The sequence below is a fragment of the Limanda limanda genome, chromosome 19, assembly GCF_963576545.1.
Source record: "Limanda limanda chromosome 19, fLimLim1.1, whole genome shotgun sequence".
NCBI lineage: Eukaryota > Metazoa > Chordata > Actinopteri > Pleuronectiformes > Pleuronectidae > Limanda > Limanda limanda.
The window spans coordinates 18,279,038-18,304,239 of NC_083654.1; the positions used below are offsets into that span (position 1 = coordinate 18,279,038).

At 42.7% G+C, this 25,202-nt stretch overlaps 3 protein-coding genes across 5 annotated transcripts; all 3 read left to right on the forward strand.

The window, feature by feature from the left end:
- Positions 1-2,612: 2,612 nt before the first annotated feature.
- Positions 2,613-11,917, forward strand: pbxip1a (pre-B-cell leukemia homeobox interacting protein 1a). 3 transcript variants are annotated; one of them, XM_061092948.1, is made up of 10 exons: positions 2,613-2,728; positions 3,449-3,577; positions 4,404-4,488; positions 4,591-4,658; positions 5,290-6,103; positions 6,921-7,145; positions 8,089-8,132; positions 8,313-8,408; positions 8,571-8,751; positions 8,888-11,917. In XM_061092948.1, the coding sequence occupies exons 2-10, from the start codon at positions 3,506-3,508 to the stop codon at positions 9,895-9,897; spliced, it is 2,595 nt and encodes an 864-aa protein (XP_060948931.1). In that variant the 5' UTR covers positions 2,613-2,728; positions 3,449-3,505; the 3' UTR covers positions 9,898-11,917. The 3 variants fall into 3 exon arrangements, with proteins under 3 accessions (XP_060948931.1, XP_060948930.1, XP_060948932.1); XM_061092947.1 differs by lacking the exon at positions 2,613-2,728 and adding an exon at positions 2,818-2,955; XM_061092949.1 differs by lacking the exon at positions 2,613-2,728 and adding an exon at positions 3,264-3,284.
- Positions 11,918-13,285: 1,368 nt separating this feature from the next.
- On the forward strand, positions 13,286-14,700 carry s100a11 (S100 calcium binding protein A11). The gene is made up of 3 exons (XM_061093019.1): positions 13,286-13,401; positions 13,485-13,631; positions 14,410-14,700. Exons 2-3 carry the CDS (start codon positions 13,503-13,505, stop codon positions 14,542-14,544), a joined length of 264 nt encoding a protein of 87 aa, XP_060949002.1. The 5' UTR covers positions 13,286-13,401; positions 13,485-13,502; the 3' UTR covers positions 14,545-14,700.
- A 1,747-nt stretch (positions 14,701-16,447) lies between these two features.
- Positions 16,448-21,732, forward strand: s100u (S100 calcium binding protein U). Its single transcript, XM_061093002.1, has 3 exons — positions 16,448-16,649; positions 20,548-20,676; positions 20,997-21,732. The coding sequence occupies exons 2-3, from the start codon at positions 20,557-20,559 to the stop codon at positions 21,615-21,617; spliced, it is 741 nt and encodes a 246-aa protein (XP_060948985.1). The 5' UTR covers positions 16,448-16,649; positions 20,548-20,556; the 3' UTR covers positions 21,618-21,732.
- Positions 21,733-25,202: the final 3,470 nt, after the last annotated feature.

Below are 25,202 nucleotides of genomic sequence, written 5' to 3' on the forward strand. Positions count from 1 at the left end.
CAGACAGAGAAAGAGAGAGAGAGACTTAAAAACCAGAACAAGAGACAAGTGTGCACTAGTTGTTTGCATTTAAAAATAATGTAATGAGTTAGGTAGGAACATGACATTCCAAATACAATATGTATATTACATGTGCAAATTCACAGTTATTGCAGGAGTGAGCTGAGAGTTCTGTTTTGTTCTGTGGAGAGGAACTTTTTATCAGGGTTTAGAGGGTTCATCTTTTGACAGAGGTGAATAGTTGTAGAGTTTTATTGAAATATTTTTCCAAATTTTAAACAAAAGTTAGCGTCATGTTGATTCATTTTGACCCCAGGCCTTTTCCTTGTTGCAACACCTAGTCTGCAACACTATAAGGTTTTACCTTATTTTTGAATTTGAGTATATTAACCTGATCAAACTTGACTATATTCATGTATTTATATTTATTCATATATTAACTTGCCTATTTATTTATTTTTATCGTATAGTTTTGTCACTTATATTAAAAAAAAAAAATAACCAACTTCTGGTAAAGCACATCATTTTAATGGCAGTGATTTGTGTGGGTTCTCATTACATACATCTCTCTCTCTCTCTCTCTCTCTCTCTCTCTCTCTCTCTCTCTCTCTCTCTCATACATGCAGAGGCATGACTGTATTCATCCCTCAAGCACCTGTGAAAACTGTTGTTGGGTTAGGGCACCTACAGACCCCCATTATATATGACAGTTTCAATTCATTAAACATGGGGCGAAGTTGCCTGCTACATCTGATTGCTGTCGGCTAATCCAGCCATGTGCGGACATGTAGGTTTCAAGTCTCAAGTTTTATTTGTCATATGCAGTTAACACAGAGTCCACAGTACAATGTGAAGTTGTTGTACAAGAAGAAACCGCTCAGCAGTGGAATAGTTTATTAGATAGATAGAAAGATAGACAGATAGATAGACAGATAGATAGATAGATAGATAGATAGATAGATAGATAGATAGATAGATAGATAGATAGATAGATAGATAGATAGATAGATAGATAGATAGATAGATAGATAGATAGATAGATAGATAGATAGATAGATAGATAGATAGATAGATAGATAGATAGATAGATAGATAGATAGATAGATAGATAGATAGATAGATAGATAGATAGATAGATAGATAGATAGATAGATAGATAGATAGATAGATTACTTTATTCATCCCCGAAGGGAAATTAAGTCGTCATAGCAGCCGGTATATTTGAATACAATAACATACAATACAATAAAATAAAATAAAAAATATTGAGGTAGAAAGAATAAAAAACAGAAACACAAGATAAATAGGTAGATAAGGTGCAGTGGCAAGATGATGGTAATGTTACTGTTAGACAGTATATAAAAATAGTACAGTATATATAGTATATAATATAACATAATATATATTTATATATGATAGTAATTATACCAATATAAAAGCAGTATATAGTTATAATGGCAGCAACAGTATATATAATAATAATAGTAAATATAATAATAATAACATGTACACATGTATAAATATGTGTATATAGACTTATATATACAAAGAATATACAAAGAATATGATATAATATGATATGATATATAGTAGAGGTATAAATATAAGTATTTGACTATACAATAGATAATATAATATGCTATGAGTATATACTATGATTTAGGTCTATGATCTATGACAATATACTATGATTTATTAAAATCAAGGCAAGGTAGAAAGAGCTTACTATAACAAAAAAAATAAAATACAATACAATACAAAACTGAAGGTGCAGTTTGACATTCGCTGCAAAAGAAGTAACAACTTTAACCGTGTGGAGTGTGTGTGAATAGTTAGTGAACATGTGTATGTACAGTTATTCATTCTAAGAAACAAACAACCGAGCATAAGCATTATCTGATATTATTCATAGGATATAGGTAAAACATAGTCATAAGATAAAGAACAAAACATAGATATCTCAACAACAAAACACAAGGTGCAGTGTGACATTCGCTGCAAATTAAGTAACAACTTTAACTGTATGGAGTGTGTGTGAATAGTTAAAGAACATGTGTATGTACATTTATTGTGTGTCGGTTGTTTTTCCAAAGAAAGTGCAAGCAGGCCAGAAAACAGATGGTTGTTCTTGTTGTGCGTTTAGGAACACGATGGCCTGAGGGTATAGAAACGTGTACATGTGAGAAAGAAACTAATAATAGAGAAGGAGTCAGATGATGAAATGAACGTCCACACAGGAGCAACGGGAGCGGAGGGGATGTCCATGTGGTAAAGTCCCTCAGAGTAAATATAACTCTGAGGACGTGTCAGTGTGTGGCTGGTGCAGGCAGCCTCTCCCTGTAGTGTATATATATACCATGTGTGTGTGTGTGTCTGTGTGTGTCTGTGTGTGTGTGTGGGTGCATGGGTCACACATGAAGCTGCATTATCAACACACCCAGGCCTCTATCCTCTATCTATCACCTGCAGCTGTCAATCAACCTGACCCCTCGTCTCTTTTACCCTGACGCGACACTTCTCCCCTGATTGGTCCAGCCTCGCTGCGGGGGCGGGCCCTGCGGGGGCTACGCCGGGCTCCCATTGGACGAGACGGCGCAGTGGTCGACGTGACGCAGCGTGGAATTCCCAAAGTTCCCAAGTTCAGCGGAAGAAGAGAGAAGAAGAGGAGAAATAACCCAAACACACAAAAGAAGGCGACGCGGAGGGAAACAGAGGTGAAGCAGCTCCGGTAAATAGACCCGTGTGTGTGTGTTTGTTTGTGTTGTTAATGTGACGCTAAGGGGGGGGTGGGTGTGTGTGTGAGTGGGAACACGGAAGACTGGGGGAGTGGGAGACAGATCCCAGTCCACCATCCTTTGTTTACCATCGCGTCTCAGCTTTGAATCCGGTTGCTACAACAACCGCAGAACCATCATGTCCGACCCTGCTCGCTGCGGAGGAACACCCGAGCTCCAGGTGAGTGAGTGGGACTCGAACCTGCATCCCCGGGGGGCTGCTCGCCATGTTTGGGGGGGTGTTTGAGAAGGAACAACGGGGTGCTCTGGATCAATGGAGGATGTGATGGAGTGAATGTGATCAGCTGGTTCCTGGTTCGATGGGACTGGAAGCTGCTGCTGTAACTGCGCAGCTCGATCGTGTGGGCGCCTCCATATTGTTGCGTAACCAGGGCAATCTGCTGCTAATTCCATATGGGTGCGACGATTCAGATCCCGAACTAGTCCCTGAGATACACAATCCCGTCCTCCTGGAGTGTGTGTTATGTAACAACCAGCAACACACTGCAGGTGAGAAGACAGAATGTAACACAATGCATATGCTGCTTGTTGTGTCTGTAATAACCTAAGCTACAGTCAGATGAATGCATGTGGATGATAGTTGTGTTCCCAACAATGCATGTGTTGTGTCGTATTATATGCACCAGGCGTGTTGACCATGTTTCTGTCTGCAGGATATCACTGAGCCGGATCTGCCAGCGTGCTGTGCCGAAGTGAGCCTGCAGGCGGCGATGTCTGACCACAGCAGCAGCACAGGGAGCAGCTCGTCCTCCACCAACAGCTGGACCCTCCTGTCCCCAGAGGTAAGACCCCCAGATCCAGGGCACACAACAGTGACCTGCAGCCGTGAGACGCTGAGGAAATCACAGCGAAAGTTGTGGCCAATTGATTAAGCTCTGTCTAGGTCCAATGTACAATCATGACATGTGTGTGTATTTGTTAATCTGTAAGCCACTGACTTTATTTTGTTAGTGTATTTATGGTGTATGTGTTAAATCAAATGATTCAGGACAAAATTATTGATATTGTTAACCAAAGATCCTCCTCAGAATATATATTAAATTACATAAATTGAATTCAGAACACCTCATAATTTCAAAAAGAGGATAATACAGCAGCCCTTCAAAAACAATTCTACCCTCATGATGGTTATATTGCTCAGTTTTGGTTGTTGTATGTGGTGCAGTCGAATTTCGATATGTAAGACAGAGGGGTAATAGTTTCTATGAGTTCCATTTATTAGCGTAAAGGAGAAAACAAGACACATTGTAATCCATTAATATGAGTGTTTACTTCACAATGTAGAATTATATAGTAGCATGTATAACGTGTAATTTGACAATAAGTCAAACGAACTGTCGTTTGTAGCAGCAGTTGTCAGAAATACTTATGGAAGTAATCTGATTACCTAGCATCAATCAAGACAACAACATGAAACGCTACAACTGTGATCAACTAGAATTATCACTACACCCGTCAGTCCGGGCATTTATGTGCTTGGGCGAGCTCGCAGCCTTTTAACGGTTGTGCTGGTAAATGTCAAGGTCAGCATTGCCAATTCCTGCACTACAGGTGTTAATGTTAATGCTTGTGGGAAGCCTGACCTTTTTGGGTCGTCTTTCTCCACAGGAAGCTGCAGTTGAGAATGTCGGGCCCGTGGACGACGGCACAGAGAGCCTGGGCGACGTCGCCAGTCTCTCCGAGGAGCTGGCAGGTAACTGACAGCCAACAGAGCCGGAGCCAGATCTGCGGTTATGGGTTGTGTGACATCATGCATTTCATATTAAAGTCTGACGCTGTGTTGATCTTCGTTCAGGAGCTGCTGTGGAGTTCAGACCAAGTGACATTCCGGTCGAGACTGTCCTGTCAGAGGAAGGCCATCAGGTTAGTACACAATAAACAACGTAATAATCTTAATTAGTATAGATGTTAATTTGTTTTTTGTTATCATGCCAATACCAAACAATGTATCAAGAACAAATCCTAGCCCAGAGTATATTTGCTTATGCAATTGTGAGGTTGTTGTCCCGTGTTCATTCTTGTTTGATTGTGTAATCAGACCTCATTTGCATACTTACTCTCCAGCAAAATGTAACTGCAGTGGAGTTTTAACAGTCAAGCACAGGCCAGATCTTTTAATATAATTACATTGGAACTCAGTGGAGCGTTTATCTCCACCAAAGCCCGATAGTCCTCTTAAGTTCAATCAAGCTAATCTAATTTGCACATATTTATAGAAACCAGTCTAATTAAATGTTTTCTTCAGTCATGCTCGGTGCTCAATTGAGTGTGATGCTCGATCAAATGCTGGTTTTTAACTTTGTTGACTTTCCCAGTCGTATATGCAACTGCCTATTATACATGTAACACTTGAGAACTTTTCTCATGAAATTGTCACTTTGAGCAACGTAGGAATCCATTAAATGACAGACAGGTACACGGGAAACTAAATCATATGCCTTTATTTCAGAAGAGACACCTTCATGGCAACGAATGTCCCTCTCTCTACTTGTAGGTTTGTCAGGAGACGTCTCCAGAGTCCAGTGAAGGTCCCATCCCTTCTAGTCCGGTCCAGATGAGTCCTCTTCCACACGACCCCCTGGACCCCCTCCCAGACCTCGACATGGAGAGCCAGGCTCCAGTTATTCACGAGATTGACACCAGCTCGCCCTGCAGTGACAACGAACTCCTCGGAGCCACACCCTTTGTCACCAGCATTGACATGGAGGCTCAACTTGATATTATTGCTGCTGAACTACCCCCATCTGAGTTTGAAGAGTCCTGCTCTGCTGCCGTGACTGATCTCCCTGTCTCTGCAAACCCAACGTTTGACACGCCTGCTGATGTAGAGCAGGATCTTGTGAGTCCCGCTGAGGAGAGTCCGGACTTCGACGTTGAACCCGAGGTTAACGTTGCCACAGAGACCATCACAGCCATCAATCCTCCGTCTCATGTCGATGCTGCTGTTAGCTTTGCTCCAGTAAGCATAGAGCTGCCGAGCCCTGCCCCAGAGAGCCTGGTGCCAGAGGAGCCCGTGGTTGAAAGTCCTGCACCAGAGACTGTTGGTTCAGTAGAGGCAGAGGAGCCAGTCGTTGAAAGTCCTGAACCAGAGACTGTTGGTTCAGTAGAGGCAGAGGAGCCTGTGGTTGAAAGTCCTGCACCAGAGACTGTTGGTTCAGTAGAGGCAGAGGAGCCCGTGGTTGAAAGTCCTGCACCAGAGACTGTTGGTTCAGTAGAGGAAGAGGAGGAGGAGGCAGCGGTAGAGGAAGAGGCAACAGAGACTTGGGAGACAGGGGAGCAGGAGGGGGGAGAAGAAGAGGAAGAAGATGGTATGGAATGGATGCTGCGTGAACGATATGTCAAGGCTAGAATAATTGAGGGCTTTGTGTAGATTTGCTGGAATATCTGTGTGTGCTTTGGTGTACTTTGAACACTGGCTAATGTACAAACATGCACAATATCAGAATCAGAAGGTATTTATTGCCAAGTAGGTTAACACCTATCTGGAATTTGCTCTGGTTATTGGTGCATACAATGAACATAGAAACATAAAAACATAATAAATACACCACACATAAGAAAAACAGTTTTAAGAAAAAACATGAAACCAGATTGTGACTCAGGGTTTCAAGACCAAGTAACAAAGCCGGACTCATCTTAAGTTCGATGACACGTCACGTTCATTGTGTAGTTTACAAAGTCGTATAAACAAGTTATGTGTATATTTGGTTCCATCTCTATAAACCAGCTGCCACACAGAGAACATGGGGCCTTCATTAGAGAAATGAAAAGAGAGTCTTCATGCAGATTTGATTCACGTGTTTCTTCTCTGTGTCACACCAACAGCTGGAGAGAGATTTATCAGTATTACAGAGAGGCATACACCCAGCTGAGAAAATAAGAAACTCCCATGCATGAAATTACTGTTGTTGTAATTTAGTGGCTAAATGTCATCCACATCCACAAGCAGCACTAACTTTTCTTCTTTTTTACAGTCTGAGTGTTTTGTGTGAGACAGTCTGCCTGTAGATAATTATGATTTTGGAATTAAGTCTAGTTTCTCTTCTGCTGCTGCCAAATACGTGGAGACAATTTGCTGAAGTCACTCATTGCTTCCTCTTTGTCACGTTCCTACTTTTTTCTCAGAGCCATCCACTAGTTTTGGCGACACAAGCGGCTTCGATGATGGCGTGAGGAGGAGGAACCTCCCGTCGTTTGAGGGTCCGAGATCCAGAACGTCAGACGAGGACGAGGAGGACGAGGAAGTGGAGTTCAAGCTGCCTGTGAAGGAGGAGAAGCCATGGTTGTCCATGAACAAGTGCATTGTGGGAGCCCTGATCCTGCTCTTTTTAGGTTCCCTCTTCCTCTCAGGTGAGTTCCTCTTACGTCCAACAAAGCTTGACAGTGTGTTTCTGCTTTTATGGTCAAATAAAGGGAAAGTTGCTTCCGTATCAACAATAACAACACATGATTATGATATTTATTACCCAATCTCAAACCCCATCGGCTTTCATCCGGACACAAATTAGCCTCTGGGGCCAACGGGCAATATTTTGTGTCTTCTGGCTCAGACAGTGAATATCAGGCTCTTTCAGTCTCTTCCGTTCAATGTTTACAGTCAGATTAGTTTCTTTTATTATTCAAGTCTCTTATTACCTAACCCTTAATAATGCTTTGTGACAGTTTTGGCTTTCTGTGTATCACCTGCTTGTACCTGCTGCAAGAGATTTGACAGTTTTAGGGTTTATTGTGATTTTTTTAAATTTCGCATTACCTTATTTGACAATGCCAGTATTTAAAATAATACATGAGCATGTGTTCAGCAGGAGTATGGTGTCTGTTCTCAGACCTTGTTGACTAAAATGAACTGTGTCAACAGGTTTCCCCTCTGACCTGGATTATGGTGCGTCTAGTACTAGATTAGTCAGCCGTGTAAGCTTCTGCACCAGCTGGCTGATGCTCAGTAGCTTCTCCGAGCACTGATCCAGCCTAACACTTCACGCAGTGGTTAATAACACGTGTTTCCAACTGTACCACAACACTCCTTGTCACTTTGGAAGGGCTCACTGGATGATAAGAGTGCTTAAATTGAGGTGCAGGCCATTAGCTTGGTAAAGTAAACATATCGCACCATTCAAAAGTAATTTCAAATAATTGGTCTAAATAAATAGTTTCTGTGTAGCTTTGGCATGGCCTCAGAAATGCACTTCACAACAAAAGAAGCTCATGTTGCTGTACAACTGCCTGGAAGCCTGTGTCAATAAGTCAGCCTGTTGTCAGACTTGTGTGAACGATGTGTTTTCTTATCTGACAGGTGACTTTGACTCCTCTGAACTGAGCGATGGAGAACAAAGCCAGGTCTGTTGCACTGTCTCTCTTTCCATTTACTCAACCTCAGTGTTATGTGTTGTCCGTGTGTGTCCACACAGTGAGGCCTTTAAGAAAAACTCACAACTTTCAGACAAATGATAAGATAAAAAAGACGGGATTATTTTTGAAATATTTGTATTATTCATTTGCCAATGATTCTCCATCCAGGACTGGCTCAGCGGTGATCCACAGGATATGAAAGAGTTATTGGATAAACTGACACAGGAAAACCAACACATTGCTCAGCTAGAGGCTCAACTGCAGGTCAGTGTCAGATTCATGCAAATGATGTTGTTTTATGTGGCCAAGATGTCTCAATGCATTGCCATATATATACACATATATGTGGCATGTTTACATTTAATACTTTTCCAAATTGTGTCCAACCTGGATGTGATTAACCGTCTATTTTTGTTTCTCTTTCAGTCTCAGAAAGAAGAAATGGACTTGGCACTTAAATCAGTGTCAGAAAGCGGAGATGAGCAAGGTAAAGCAGATCTGGAACAAGAAAATGCAAATTTGAAGGAGGAGCTGTCGTCTCTGCCAGAACTGAAGAAAGAGCTGGAGAGTCTGAGAGCCAGAGTGACAGAACTCAACCAGCTCACAGGTATGATGAGAAGTAAATCAAATCATTTAATATTTATTAAAATGAAAATGCAAGAAGAAGGGTACTTTGCAATAAAAACTGTTCTCAGTGATATTTTTATTCACTCTAATTTTAATATCTTATACTCACTTTACAGTTGATCAAAAAATGCCTCCAGCGACTCCTGGTCCAGCTCCTCAGCCCGGTGTCAAAAACGGTCAGAGTGACCAGAAAGCAGCTGAGCCCGAGAGGAGAAAGGAAAAGAACGAGGGAGGCAAGCTGAAGCAGGAACTCCAGAGACAGAAGACGCTTTTGGAGGAGAGCAGAAAGAGACTGGAGGGGATGAAAAAACATGGCGGCAGCAGGAAACACGTCACCGACAGTTTGGAGGAGATCCAGAAGACACTCTCTGAACAAGTCGAGAGGTGGGGCAAGAAGAAGCCCCAGGATTCCAAATGGAAAGGGAACAAAGGTAAAAACGTCGAGCGGGACCACTGGAAGAAAGAAGAAAAGAAGGAGTGGAGAGGAGAGAAAGAGTGGAAGCACGGCAAAGAGGGAGGATGGAAGGAGAAAGACGAGAAGAAGAAGGAGGAGTGGAAGCCTCAGAAGCAAAACTCGCACAAAGAGGCCTGGAGGAAACACCAGGACGAGTGGGAGAAGAAGAAGGACGAGCGTCGAGTGGACAGAGAGGACAGGAGGAAGGAGAAATCCCACAACCACAACCATCAGCATCAGCATCAGCATCACCAGTCCCGCCAGACTCACCAGTACAACCACAACGACTTCTGGAGAGACCAGGAGCAGAAGCTCAGACGAAACTTCAAACCCCAGCTGGGCTGCACCTCTGTGGACGACTGCGCCAGCAAGGAGGGTCTCTACGCCGTGGAGCTGCCCGAGTTCGAGGAGCTGCTGGAGGGCTACCTGAGCAAGCTGGAAGGGTCTGTGTCCGAGAACAAGGACAAGATTCGAAAGCTGACCGCGGAGTTCTTCGAGGACGGCGTGTTTGTCCACGACAGGGTTCGTTTCAGCGACTTCGCTGAGGACGTAGCGGACGTCCTGGAGGACATGGTGGACGTCCTGGAAGGCCAGAAGGACAATGACTCCTTGGAGGAGGAGATGGAGGAGTTTGAACGAGAAGCCCTCTGGAAGTTTGCCGCCACAGCTTGAATTGAGTGTCGTTTGGGAAAAGAACACTAGGATGCAGCACAAGTGGTGGTTTGGTAGGACTTCTCTCGCCTGCCCTCTTCTCTCCAGAGCTGTAATTGTAGTAGCTTCTGGCGTAGAGTGGTTGTGCCTCTCATAAATGTGACCCTCCGAGTCTTTAATTATAAGGTAGACTCGTGCGTGTCATTCTGGACTTAGGTGTTGTCAGCTACCTCTGTCAGGTCTTGCTTTCCTAAGTCTTTCAGTCATGTGTTGTGTGGGTTTTCCTCTGCTATATAGTGTTTTCTCAGTATCTAGTGCATGTTGCAGCTCATAATGTAAATTCAAACTGATAATATTCACATCAGACTAAAACCTAGGGTTGTAAGGAGATGGTGTTTGCAAAGAATTCTGTTCAGCACCAGTGGAAACGGGTTGAATCTATTCATGCAGTTCATATCATATTAGATAAGTTGTCAAATACAGAAGGTCGTGTTAAATTGACCCTGAAATTTGCCGTTCCCTCCCTTATCAAGAGATCTCTGCTCCAAACAGGTTCAAACAAAGGCTGAGAGGTTTTATGTTGATTCTATCTGTGTGTAGTCAAGTTGGGCGTAACTGTTTGATCCCAGAGGATGAGATCCCGGTTCTTTCAGTGATAGGAATAAGATCAAGTCAGACCTGTTTTGTGAGAGCAGCACACAACACACAGACACACGCAGACACACACACACACACAGACAAAGAGCACTGTCTTAGAGCCCCAAGTGTTTGGCCTCTACATTTTTTTGGAGGTTTTTCCAACTTCCAACTGCCAGTTAACAGCAGATGTGTGGAAAAACCAGGAACCAGTTTGCGGAGCTGCTCAAAGAAACCAGCAAATAGGACAAACCGATTTAGAAATGCACAGCCACGGGTGAAGTGAAGACTGCTAAACCGCTTGAGCACTTTTCTCAAACATTCACATTTACAGCAATGTTTTCATTTGTCACGATTTACATTTTATGTTCTTGATTTTTTTTTAAGTACACCGGTTTTCTTTAATACTCTCTTTGCAATGTAGCCATGAGGACGTCCATCCCAAGATCTGTTACAGTATTTTCATTTCCTTTTCCTTTTTTTGTTGATGCAAATTGACATTTAGTCAAAAGAAAATTGAGCAAGCTGCTACATTTTATTTTGAATGAGTTGAATAAATGTGGCTAAGGTACAAGAATGGTACACAACATTGTCTAGAAGGTATCGTAGCATTATGCTTTAACAGAAATATTTCTTTTTCTTTCTTTTTCTTTCGTAGTAATGTTTGATGTCCTGAAAGTTTCCCTCTTTAGGGGGATGTGAAGTGAAAAGCGACAGATTGTGATTGTTATGTCTCCGTTTCTGGCTATTTTTTGAGATTGAAAGAAGCTTTGAAGAGTAAAATGTTTATTTATTCTGTCAACTACACTGCAACACTTTTCCTTATTCGACAGAATCGCCACACTCTGTTGCAGATCACAAACTTTTAATGTGAAAATGTTGACGTTTTCCTCTTAGTTTACAGAAATTTAGTTTGCCAGCTACTGCGTATGTGCCTTTATCATCACAAATAAGGTTAGACTGAAAAAGGTCTTTGATTTATTTTTGCTTCTGCGAGGATGAGAAGAAAACAGGTTTACACTACTTGCAATTATAGGGCAGAGAATGAATGTCAAAGGCTTTATTTATCATGTGTTGAACAGATTTTTATTTTATCTGCTGTGAGGAGTGTTTTTTCTTTTCCTTTTTTTAGACCGAAAGGGATCAAGAGAAAGTTTAACCAGAACAGATGAATCCTTTAATGAAACACATTTATGAAAGCAATATTTAAGACGTTTATTTGTCTTTGTGGGACAACAGTAGGTCTGTGTGTTTACTGACAATGTGGTCCATGATGTGCATGTTATTGATCACTGGACAGATGTATTGTTCAATTTGGATCATTTCTAGTTTTTCCTCATGAGTCTTGTCCTCTTTTAGGAAGTCAGTGTTAAGTTCAATAAAAAAAAAATCACCATCATGTTAACAGTGTCTGTTATTTTATTAAATTCATCCTTTATGTGTTGGAGGAGGTTCAAAAATGACATTACAGAATATATCGTCTGCCTCAGAGTCAGAGTGAGTTGTGTTAATGTTGTTGTGTTTTAGTTGTGAAAGATTTACGATGATACTCAACAATAGGTGACGTGTGACATATGACTCAGTCTCAACTAGAAAGTGAAAGTGACGGCATGACAAGTATTTATTATCACAGCTATGATCATGAACTAATTGAAGAGCATCTGAGGTCAGATTTATAACCTCCACACCATGCTACATTGTTTACATTGAACTCAATTCATAAGTATGTCATTTTATACCATATAGGAATGATTGGTTAATATAAACCTGCAGTAGATTGTGTATCTTATTGGTGGCATAAATGTATGCGCCTTGACATCCTCTTCTGACTTCACTTTCACGACATCGGAGAATCTTGGAAAATGTGTTTTTCCGACCATATTTTTGTTGACCTTTGACCAATCAGCTCCAAACGGTAATCATCTGGAGATCGCCTCTCAAGTAATGTTCTCACCAAGTTTGGTGTAAATCCGCCCATATATTGTTGAGTTATCTCGTACACTCACACACATACAGGGGCGCGAAAACGACACCTTGTTCACAGCTATGCTAGCACGCGAGGGAAATATTTACAACCATATTAAATACTCTGAACAGGAACTGACACATTCACAGACACAAAATCACTTCCAGCCCGTTGCCACACAGGAACAGAGATGCAGATGAGGGAGAATGTGAGCAATGATAGAGAACAAGTCATTCTCTTAGAGCGTGAGCGGGGATTCTTGTCATTCTTGGACTTCTTCAAACAAGTCATCATGCAGGCGTCTCTGCATGTTTCTGTACTTTATTCTCTCCTCTATTTCTTCGAGGGAGAGCATTTTCTCTCAATGACCTCAAGGTTCTTGGCTGAAGAGGAAACTGAACTCGGTTTAAAGTGCACGTCGATCTCCAACTGCAAAATATCAAACAGACAATACGGAGAGGAGAATTGAGAGAGGGCCTGAACGCTTACACTCTCATTTCCTCCTGAACGATGTTGCCTATATGTCACAGTGCGTGTTCCTCCTATCGTGTTTTGTATAAACTAATTCCTGCTGAGGCGTACACGATTCTGTCACTTGATTGCAATGGCCTGACAAGGATGAAATCACCAAATCCTTTGCTCTGTAAACACACTCAAATGTTTTTTTTGTGCTACCATCAGTACAAATTTGTCCTTTGCAGGTCGGAGTGGCAGTTCTGTGATGTGTGCCCCCGAGGCCAGTGGAAATCAGGCAGATAAGGGCGGGCGGCTGGATGAGGGACAAGAGGGAAGGTCGAGTGTTTTTTTCCGCTGATGTGAGCATCAGTACGAAGCATATATATTCAGGGAGGTGATCTCAGAGTGGAGTGGACGAGGTTCTTGGCATTTGCTCTAACACACCAGACCGTATCTCAACACAACAGGTGAGATCTCACCCGTCGGATTACGACAATATTTGACTTGTTTCTTCTGTGATCTGATTGTTTCACTCCTTCATTTATCTCAGGCCTTCGCACATTCCACCATGGAAGCTGCCATCTGCACCCTGGTCACCCAGTTCAAGTCCTTCGCTGGGAAGGATGGATCCACCAGCACCCTGAGCAAAGATGAATTCGAGAAACTGCTGACCTCCCAGCTTCCGAACTACGCCAAGGTACGACGCAGAGAGATCTCAGACGATCTTCCTGCTGATTTATTGTCGTCTTTGCTTCCTGGTCACAGACAGACAAAAAGAAACAGGTTTATTCAGCAACATTAAGGGGACGTATGAAATGTTTGCTATTGCGCAATGTAGCATTTCTCTGTTTCTATTTCACTTTTCACTTAGGTTTTCTTAAGTCACACATTTCTTATATGTTTTGCACAAACTGAGTAGATGCTTTTAGTACTAGATGATATGTGTAACCATTTGAGGGACACTTTAAGTAAAAGATGATGTCTTACAAATGTTCACTTTCTCTGGCTGACAGAAAAAGCTTTTCAGTTTGAAATGTTAATGTTAATAAAAGATTTACTTGAGAGCTGCTTAAATGATTAATTACCGAAAATCTAATTTGTCACCAGTTATATTTCCAAATTTGTGCAAAGTGTCATTTGAATCTACATGAAAGTTGAGAACTGTTTATCCACACATTTGAAAAACATTGCAAAATATTCATCTTTTATAATTGTTATTATAACATAGTAGGTTTGATTTCTATTTCCCACTGCAGCCTGCCAATATATCCAGAATATGCATTAAAAAATACAATACAACAGATTAAATATAATTATGAGGATTTCATCATGAGGAAACGTGTTTGTTTCTTGGTTTTTCTTCCTCAGTTGTATTTGTTGCTTCACTCAACCATTAGGTGGCAGGACAGTCTTCCAGAGGAGCTGATGCTGCAGCTCACTGTCTCATTAATTCAAGTCCCTCTGATCCCCCACAGAACTACAGCAGCCCGGCGGCCGTGGAGCAGCTCATGGGCTCGCTGGACGAGAACAACGACGGCGAGCTGACCTTCTCCGAGTTCTGGCAGCTGCTTGGAAAACTGGCGAGCCAACAGGGCGGCTTCGGCCAGTAGAGATCGGATTGTGCAACAACCGATCGACCCAATCGAAGCTGTCCTGCCGTAAACTAGAAAGGCATTTGAACTCGTTTATCTCGTGTGTGACTCTTTACTCAACCATTTGTCAACCATGAATTAAAGGCTTCATTGTCTTGAACCCCAGGCCACCAACACTCCGTCTCCTGTCAGTCATTCACCACACTGCATGATGTTCAGCCGCACAGTCAATTACAGCCTTGATTTAGAGGCCTGTAACCCTATACGTGTCACTGCTGTCACTGCTGCAAGCATGCGGACTATATCCTGTTCCATAGAGGGTCATAATGCCTCTAGAAAGTTACCCATCCATGCATTACAGCAGCAGTGATGCTACGGCTCCTGGCTGTAATGGAGACGAGGGAACCCAATGCATGCTGTCGTGTTTTGGAAGACATCTTGTGTCTTGAAGTGAAAATTGCATTTTTGCTTGTTTCGCTGGTTAATTCAGGGAGTTAGGGTCACTTTGTATTAATGCTGATGTCTAGACAGAGTTATGTGTGCTGGCATGCTCCCCAGCTGTTTTATTGCCCATAGGCCTGTTGTAATTTCGCAAAAAGACAACGGAAAAAATGCTGCTAAGTGAGAATGCGGATCTTTCGGCGAGATAAGAAAATGTGACCTTTGTCTCCACGGTAAGGTGCCAGTGTGGGAGGAGTGGTGACGGGCAGATGAGTCAGCAGCAGCATAGTGAGGGACTTAATGAGCAGGGCACCACTGGGCGCTGTGTGTGTATCTGTGGCACAGAGTGTATGTGCCCTGTGGCTTCTAGGTGAGGCCTCTCGGTCAGGAGCACTCCCACAGCACGGAGACTTCCACAGAAAGACTCAGTGAGATGTTATCCTGGCTCGGGCTTAAAAACAATACGTAGTTCTCCAAAGAACTGTTAAGAATCTGGCAAGGCTGCTTAAGTTCTTGCACCACTTTTCTTACCACCCACACCGGCTCTCCAGTGAAGAATAGTTTCTTTTCTCACTTTGCCAAAGTGACCTTTGGGAACGGATCATGGCCACAAACGAATTCTGATGATAAAATATGGTTTTGTTCATTTTTAGAGGTTTTTGTTTAAAAAGGGGGGATATTTCCAATGTGTGTCCCAACTAGTGACATAAGAGAAGAGGCACTTCCTCCATAAACAGGATTATTATAAGAGTCTGATAACTAAAGGAGCAGGGCACCCATCTCCTGGGTGCTGTGTGTATATCAGTGGCACCCACTGTAATGTCTGTGGCTACAGGGAAGGCCTCATATCTCATCCATCCATAGAAAGAATCTGTGTTCTAGTATCTGTGCGGGTAATCTAAAAACAACACAAAGTTCTTGAAAACACTGCTAACAATCTGGCAAGGTTGCTTGAGGTCTTGAATCACTTTTGACACCCACACAGTGTCTCCTGTGAAGAGTCCTTTTATTCTCTCATTTCCAAAGTGACACTTCAGCTGTCACCTGTGGTTGAAAATGCGGTTTTGTTGTTTTGGTGCCAAACAAATGTGTCATGACAAAGAAGAACAGGCACCTCCTTCATAAACAGGAGAGTAAATCTGTGTGATATTTTCAGTTTGGAAATGTTTGGTTTTGCTACTTTTAATAAGTGAAATAGTTTTGCGTGAGACTGAGAGTTTGTGCAGATGAAGTAATCCGCTCCGTCTCCTCCACAGCCACAAGCCTGGCGAGCAGGCGTGAAACTGCACAAACCACAGATGACGTACGAGTCAAACACAAATCGAAATTTAAAAAACAAAACAAAAATCGAGTTAATTCCGTTTCTGATCCCACTTTTTCTCTACGTTTTGGCTGAAGCGTATAAACACAAAAAAAAGGCTCCTCCACATTCCCAGCTCTGCCTCTCTCTCACTCACTCGCTCTTCCAGGTACACGCCCTTTGACTTGTCAGTGGGGAAAAGTTTTAAGGAAAGAAAAAAAAAAAAAGAAAAAGCCAAATCACGGAAGAGATTCTGTAGTCCTACTAGTTTGGCAAGTTCTGTGCGCGCAAAGCAGCGTTCGAAAGGCGGAGAAGAGGCAGAAGAAACTCGCAACTGTGCGCTTTTTATTACACCGCTCCTGTCCCGCAGAAGAGTTTTACGGTGAGTTGAATAGCGTCTTTCCTGGATTTTCCAAAAAATTTTTTTAGGGAAGTTTCTCCTCCGCTGGGTTTGCTCTCGGGGTGTTTTGCCACGTTTCGGTGGAGGCGGCTTTGCAAAGGAGCCGTCCCATGGAACTCGGTGTGGCTTGGTTTCACTGTGGCTTTGGCTCAAGTTGCACTTTGGGTAAAAAGAAGTAAATGAGGATAGTTTCTGGGTGGATTTGGTGCTTTTAACGCACTGATCCGCACAGGGTTTGATCACCATATGCTCCCTCTCTCTCTCTCTCTCTCTCTCTCTCTCTCTCTCTCTCTCTCTCTCTGCCTCCCGGAGAGATATTTGATATTTTGGATGTAGATCCGTTGTCAAGTTACCGATCAGATGTGAGGAGCTTATCAAAAATTGAAGGGTGTCTGCACTGGAGGTGACAGAAAGTCTTTCCATTTGGCGTCCTGGGGCCGTGCGTAAAAGTCGCATTTTGCGCTAAATGAGCCATTTTGCGCACAGCTTGCTTTTTATTACGGGGCCCACCAGAGTGACAGCTTGGCTCTCAGACCTGCTGGATTAATTTATTGATTTATTCATTTCATTTATTACCACAGCAATGTCGCTTGTGTTGGCTTTCTTTCAATACTGCCCTTTCAATATTGATCTATACGCGTCCTGGCACACCTTGTGGATGCGGTGGCGCACGCGTCTCCGCCAGCGTCCAGTCGCTTTGAAACTGCAGCTGGATGAGAGACAGACACTCACCGCAATCTGCAGCCACAAACCCGACTTGTTCCTCTGTTAATATTTCATGACACACGAGGCGCTAGTATTGTCATTACTCTGCGCACGTACCGTATCACATTCGCCCCTTTTGGAAACGGAACACTCAGCCTTCTCCGGGCTCTGGAGGGAAACGGGAAACCTCTGGTTGTAGGCCTGTATGTTTAATTATTTGCGCAGGGTGTTGTTTTGTTTTTTTTTTGGGTGGGGGGGCTTTAAGACAAATACCGGTGATTAGTTCGTGTCCTGAGTGGGACAAGACAAAGTTCTGACGTGGGAAGCATGTCTTGAACACTTTAGTCGATATTAGGACACACGCCTTGGCTTCAAACGAGCACCTGGAGGCAGCTGACAGAGTAAATAATGGATGTGAGAATGGACAGAAACGTCTTTGCTGGGTGTGTTTTTTCAGTAAGGCCCCTGTGTTGGCTTCCACTGCTGCAGAGGGTGTGTCACTGGGGCAGGAAGAGGTGAAGAAGTCCCCTTAAGTTCCTTAAAACTCTGTCTATAGCATTATCTATCAAAGGACATGATCCAGGGACAGGATTTTTATATAAAATGTGCCCAATTTATCAGTTTTTATACTCAAAACATGATTGTTCCTCAATAACAGCTGCATGGACAATCACATGAATTGCTCACTTTACATATTTGCAAACTTGTGGTTTGTATGATGTTAACGTGGGGTCAGACAGTTAGAGATCGTTATGTCACGCATCTAGAAAGGGGGTCGAGTGAAACTGTAGATGTTAATGGCCCCATGTATACGCCACACCTATCCGCACTCCCTGTGTCTCGTGTTATAATGAGACTAGCAGGCACATGCTCTCGGCCTCTGTGTGCTCCTGGGGACTGCTCCAGTGTGACATGCGCTCCAGCGGCGGAGATATACATTTGCAGTTTACAAATGAGCGTTTAGCTGATGCGAGCAGGAAGCTGTGTCGTCTATGTGGCCCGCTGTGTGCTCTGCTGACAGACGAGTACACTCAGCTTTAACGCATCGTGTCCCTGCTCGGTGTTAGCCTGTAAATTCCTGTCTAAGTGAGCTCCACGGAAAGCAATGAATGGAATTCCTGCAAAGTTGTGTCACCCCCTGGCATGTTCTGTCGTCTGTAGATTATCTATGCATCTGTCGAAACCCAAATTTCTGATTGTGTGTCTTTATCTTAGTCGGGTATCGTCTAAGTTCACCTTTAAATGTCTGCGTGTTTACAGCTGCGGATGTGTATTCCATACCGGGCCCCGGCTGTCTAATTCATTAGGTTGTGTATTTGTGCAAAACAGTCTGAAGGCTCTGAGGCTTGAGGAGAAGAAAGGGCCGACAGAGTGAAAACAAGGATGAGATCGTGCCACTAAAAGAGAGAGGCAGGTACAGCTGGCAAGAGAGGGAGAGAGAGAGAGAAAGAAGGACGGAGAGAGAGAGAGCGGAACAGACAGGGACTAGGTAATCCCTCAGGTAATCTGAAGCCCAGTACCCTCGGTTACTTCACTAGATCAGATGACCTATCAAAGATCAGAGCTTCCATTGTGCAACGGAACCTGTCTCTCAGTCTGACTCCCTCTCTCCGTCTTCACGTATCTCACGTCACCATCGTCATAGCCGCTCTGGGGACACGAGGATATCCTCTGTTTCATTTTCCACTAGATGTGTCCATAGTCTGAATGTGGTTTATATGGCAAGCAACAGCAGTCAAATGACTATAAATGATGATTTACCTACCTACCTACATATCATTTATCCTCCTAAATACCTACCTCCCTATTCTTTATCCTCCTACCTACCAGCCTTCCTACCTTTATCCTCCCATCTTCCTACCTACCTACCTACTTACCTACCTACATATCATTTATCCTCCTAAATACCTACCTCCCTATTCTTTATCCTCCTACCACCCTACCTCCCTACCTCCCTACCTCCCTACCTCCCTACCTCCCTACCTACCTACCTACCTACCTACCTACCTACCTACCTACCTACCTACCTACCTACCTACCTACCTACCTACCTACCTACCTACCTACCTACCTACCTACCTTCCTATCTTTTATCCTCCTATCTTCCTACCTACATATCATTTATCCTCCTACCTACCTACCTTCCTACCTACTTCCCTACCTACCGCCCTCTCCATGTATCTAACCATCACGCTGTCGTCGCTGCTCTGGATTTAACACCAAGTTGAAATTTCCATTGTGTGGTTTACACTACATGCAACAGAAGTCAAATGAATTATCTATTTATGTATCTATTTATGTATCTATTTATGTATCTATTTATGTATCTATTTATGTATCTATCTATCTATCTATCTATCTATCTATCTATCTATCTATCTATCTATCTATCTATCTATCTATCTATCTATCTATCTATCTATCTATCTATCTATCTATCTATCTATCTATCTATCTATCTATCTATCTATCTATCTATCTATCTATCTATCTATCTATCTATCTATCTATCTATCTATGTATCTATCTATCTATCTATCTATGTATCTATCTATCTATCTATCTATCTATCTATCTATCTATCTATCTATCTATCTATCTATCTATCTATCTATCTATCTATCTATCTATCTATCTATCTATCTATCTATCTATCTATCTATCTATGTATCTATCTATCTATCTATCTATCTATCTATCTATCTATCTATCTATCTATCTATCTATCTATCTATCTATCTATCTATCTATCTATCTATCTATCTATCTATCTATCTATCTATCTATCTATCTGTCTACCTATTTATCTATCTATCTATCTATCTATCTATCTATCTATCTATCTATCTATCTATCTATCTATCTATCTATCTATCTATCTATCTATCTATCTATCTATGTATCTATCTATCTATCTATCTATCTATCTATCTATCTATCTATCTATCTATCTATCTATGTATCTATGTATCTATGTATCTATGTATCTATGTATCTATGTATCTATCTATCTATCTATCTATCTATCTATCTATCTATCTATCTATCTATCTATCTATCTATCTATCTATCTATCTATCTATCTATCTATCTATCTATCTATCTATCTATCTATCTATCTATCTATCTATCTACCTTTATGTTTATATATCTCATATCAGTGTCTTCCCCACAGAGAGGAGTCATGGAGGATGCTATTAAGACCATGGTGAAGGTCTTCATGAAGTCGAGCAAAGGAAAGGAGAGTCTAGGGAAGAAAGAATTCCAAGGCCTCGTCAAGTCCCAGTTCAGCAACATCCTGTCGGTTAGGAAATCTTCATTCAACTATTCTGAAACTTTACCAGCACTTACATTATGTAACTGCCGCACAGTATTCATCACAAGGGGCAAGTCTGAACCTTTTTAACATGAGCATTGAGACCAAATTGGGATGAAATATACAGTAGATGAATTGGAACAATATGATAGAATGACACTAGTCAGCATGATAATGTAAAGAGAGCCACTGATACTGATAGAGAGACATTTATTAAAGGTGTATTGTGATTTCACCATCGAGTGTCCAGTTAGAATTACCCATCATCATGCCTGGTTGTCTCATGGTTGTTTGTGCTCACTACCCAGGACGCAGGGAGCAAGGAGGCGGTCAGCAACATGGGTCAGGGTCTGGATGAAAACCAAGACGGCAAGGTCGGCTTCGAGGAGTACATGAAGCTGGTCGGCTACCTGGCGGTCTCGCTCAGTGAGCAGCGAACCCTCGCCAAAGAGGAACCGGCCCAAAACGCTGCTGCCGGACAAGTGGCCCAAAGCGCTCCCGACAAAGAGGAGGAGAAGCCGGAGGCGACCCCAGCGGCTACGGAGGAGGCCAAGCCGGTAGCAAATGAAGAGGCAAAGGCAGACGCAGCTGCTGAAGTGAAGGTAGAAGCAAAAGCGGATGCAAACCTAGAAGTAAAGGTAGCAGTGAAAGAAGAGGGAGAGACGCAGCCTGATGTCGCAAAGGAGGAGCCAGCGGTGGTGGTCGGGCCAGCGGCAGCGGCAGCGGCAGCGGTGCCAGCGGCGGTGGCGGCAGCGGCGACAGAAGCAGCAGAGGCTCCAGCCGTCGAGGTGGCAGCAGCGGCCGTGGAGGTGGTGGTGAAAGAAGAGGGGGAGGCGGTGGAAACGGTGAAGTTGGAGGAGGTTGTAGAAAAGGTGGCTGCAGCAGTGGAGGAGGAAGTGGAGAAGAAGACAGAGGAGGCGACCTCATAGGGGACAATCCACAACAAAAAACACACAACACACACACATACACAAAACATAGCATTAACGTTGCCAATAATAAGTTTGTAAGCCACTAAAGTTTGTTTTTTTTAAACTCACAACTTTGAAACTTTGAAATATACAAAAGTTGTTGTTCAAACACTACCCACCCAACTCTGAAGAAACCCCCTCCCTATACATGATTAATAACACATGTCCATGAAATTGTAGAATTATTGCTTTATATTCCTGGTGACCACTATGTTCATATGTACAGCATGTGCATCCCACTATATTAAAGCACATTTACCTCATCATGACAATGTACTATGATTGCATGCAGACGTACATGATCTTGTGCATGCCAGATCCCTGTGAAAACTTTACTGAAAGTATGAATTCCCCTGCACATGAACGCACCACTGCAGACTAGAGGCTCGGTTCAGATCCTCACTTTTGACTCTTCTTCCACAGTTGTGTCATGCAGCCCTACATCAATTACAGTTCAGTCTTCCGGGTATAATATCACAAGTATACATCTTGCTAGGTACTAATGGCTTAAAGAAATAGTTTGACATTTTTGGGAATGGTGCTTATTAGCTTTCTTACCCAGGCTGTGGAATACGGATAGCTTAGCCTAGCATACCGGCTGGAAACAGAGAGGAATCCGCTATTGAATAGATAAGTCTTTCTTATACTTTGGATTTTCTACGATTAATCAAACACGATATTTTGAGCTCCGAAGCTGGTGGGCACTTTCTTTCCCCTTTAGACACAGCTGGGCAAGCTGTTTTCCCACTGCTTCCATTCTTTATGCTAAGCTAAGCTATCTAACTACTGAGCACAGTTTCATATTTACTGGCCAGATATGAGTGTGAGGTATCAATCTGCTTGTCTAACTCTGGGCAAGAAAGCAAACCCCAAAATCTTAAACTATTCTAATATTGGTTGCATGAAAATCTGTCAGTAACGCTTAATTATTTTTTAAAGCTTCTCCTCTTTTAACTCACAGTGCTATTGAACTGACTTGGCATGACAATAAACATATTGTTTTGCTAAAGCTTTGCTCATCTTAATTGTGTACTCTATCACACCCTCTTATTTCTCTCTCTCTCTTATTCTACTTTACGGGCTCTTTGACTCTTTCGTTTTTTACTCTGTAAGAGTTTAGCTTCATCTGGAGCCGACGGTATATTCCCCTCACTCGTAGTCGGCCATCGATTGCGAACTGGAAGATCAGGCGTGGTGCCTTGGCTAAATAATTAAGGTCGAGGGATAGAATACATATCAAAAAACCATTAGGGTCAAAAAGGAGCCTGAACTGGTCCCATGGGAGTGAGCTGGTCACTGGAGGAGCAGGTCAGAGAAGGTGTTCATGCAACTTAATCCACGTTGGTTAGAGCTGGTGGAGTAGAAAAAGATAACAAACACCAAGTAGAAAAGAAACCCTTATCAGCTGTCACCTATCAGCACTTTTTACCTAGTCCTTTATGATGTAGTGCATATGTGGTTATTGTAGCGCTATTATGGTCATATTCTACTTCCTGACCCGTAAAGGTGCAGGTCTCTAGAGGTCTATTACTGGATTTGAGACATCTCATTAGGCTCTGTTCAAAATAGTTGCTGCTTGTTTCCCACTGTGTGTTTATCAGCCACGCCCTGCAACAGTGTAGAGACCCTGTCTGACAAAAGCAACTGGATCCTTTAGTCTGACACGTTGGGAAACTGCTGGATTAGGCATTTGATGTGAAACACACCCTGTGACACAATAATTTCTCCACTGATCCTGCCCATTAGACGAGGTGCTGAGTGTCAGAGGTGGTGCTGTTTGTGTGAGTAAAGCAGAATACTGAGCCATCAGTCTGATTCCAGGTGGTGTTATCTTTTGTACGGCAGCCTAAGGATAAGATGTTGCATGCTATCAGAAACTAAATAATACCATTGTATTTACCATTACCGGGGCCATTATTTAAGTTCTACATGGCCGCTTTATATTTAACTCTTTAACCTAATTCTTTCTTGTTTGGACCACTATGGAGATCACTGGAAACATAGATCTATGTCACATTACAAGCAATCTGTTAATTACAATTTAATGATTTGTAAATTGTCCCCTCATCAATAATGCAGTCATGAGAAAAAGGCTCGTGTTGCAGGATTGCCATATCATAGGTCTACCTGGCCAGCCACGTATTGGCACGCACACAGGCACACACACACACAAACACACACACACATGTTTTTGGCACACCAACGAATGTGGTAACAGCAGCAGACATTTCAAACTGTTCGGCAGCAAAATGGTCAAGACAAATAAAGGGAGTCATGTGATTTGCCTGCTTCGCTGCGACACTCCCATTGTAAATACTCTTTCGTTTACCCTCGCTCTGCTCAGCCTGTATACACTCGTACTGTAGTTTGCTATGTTTCCTGCATGATCTGCTACTAACAAACCTATTAAGACATTGGGGGCAATTTAGTCTTTATCATTAGTTATTGTTTGTATAAAAAGCTATATTCTTTTTAATATAAAAACATTTTCTAATCATGGTACTTCCTGTGAATTATGGAGACATATCACTCTCTTGCACCATCTACAGCCATGTGTATAGACACAATGCCAAGCTGCACACTTCTAGTTTAAAATGTGATCTTTGCCTTCTTTCTAAGCCAAAACCATGACAGGATGAAACTGGATCAAGCGAAATTCACTTGACTAATGACTTGCACTACCAACAGACCTGGGTTAAACATCATCTGGAAATTGTTCTATGTCGGCAAATGTTTTCTTTGAATCGGAGACGGAGTGAGCCCTGAGCGCCGCAGCTCTGAACCGTCTCCACTGGCAGTTTTGCTGCTTGTCCCTGAGTGTAAACCGCACCCAGCTTTAACTCCATGCAGATTAGAAACATGCTGGAACCAAACACAGTAGACTTGCGGCAGGGAGTGTTCGCAGCCAGATTTCTCATAGCTGCACAATAAGTCTCATTCATCGACACACAGTAGATGAACATAAAAGCCCGTGCTGATAATCCCCCCCATTGGATATAATATGTGTACATACAAGTATATGGATGTGCTCTTCAGGCTCATTTGTTTGGGATGTTTGTGACTATGGGACAATTCCCAGGATGTTGTGCAGGCTTCCATCATTGTACTTCGACGTACTCGTGTTTATTTGCTGCCAAACACGAGAGGGCGTGTGTGTTTAGCACTTGGACTCGTTTCAGTTCACTTCGCAATTCCAGCAAAGTCCAATCTGCTCGCTTTTCAACTTCACATGTAACGCTGTATCATTTTTTTTGCTTATTCTCTGTAACGTGTAATGGCTCAAATTGAATAAAACTGTGACGACAATAGACTTTTCATCAGTGGCCTCCTATTTGTGCTCGCGTCCCGTTATTGTGTGTGTGTGTGTGCTCGTTTGCGTGAGTGTGATGGAGAGAAAGCACCTTGAGAGAGAGGAAGGGGGTGTGTATGTACGTTAAGAGGGTGACGGAGTTGGAGGGGGGGAGACGGAGGGGGAGGAGGGATGGAGGGAGGCAGGTGATATTTAAGCCTCGGGCACACTCTCTCCCACATCCATCTCTAGCT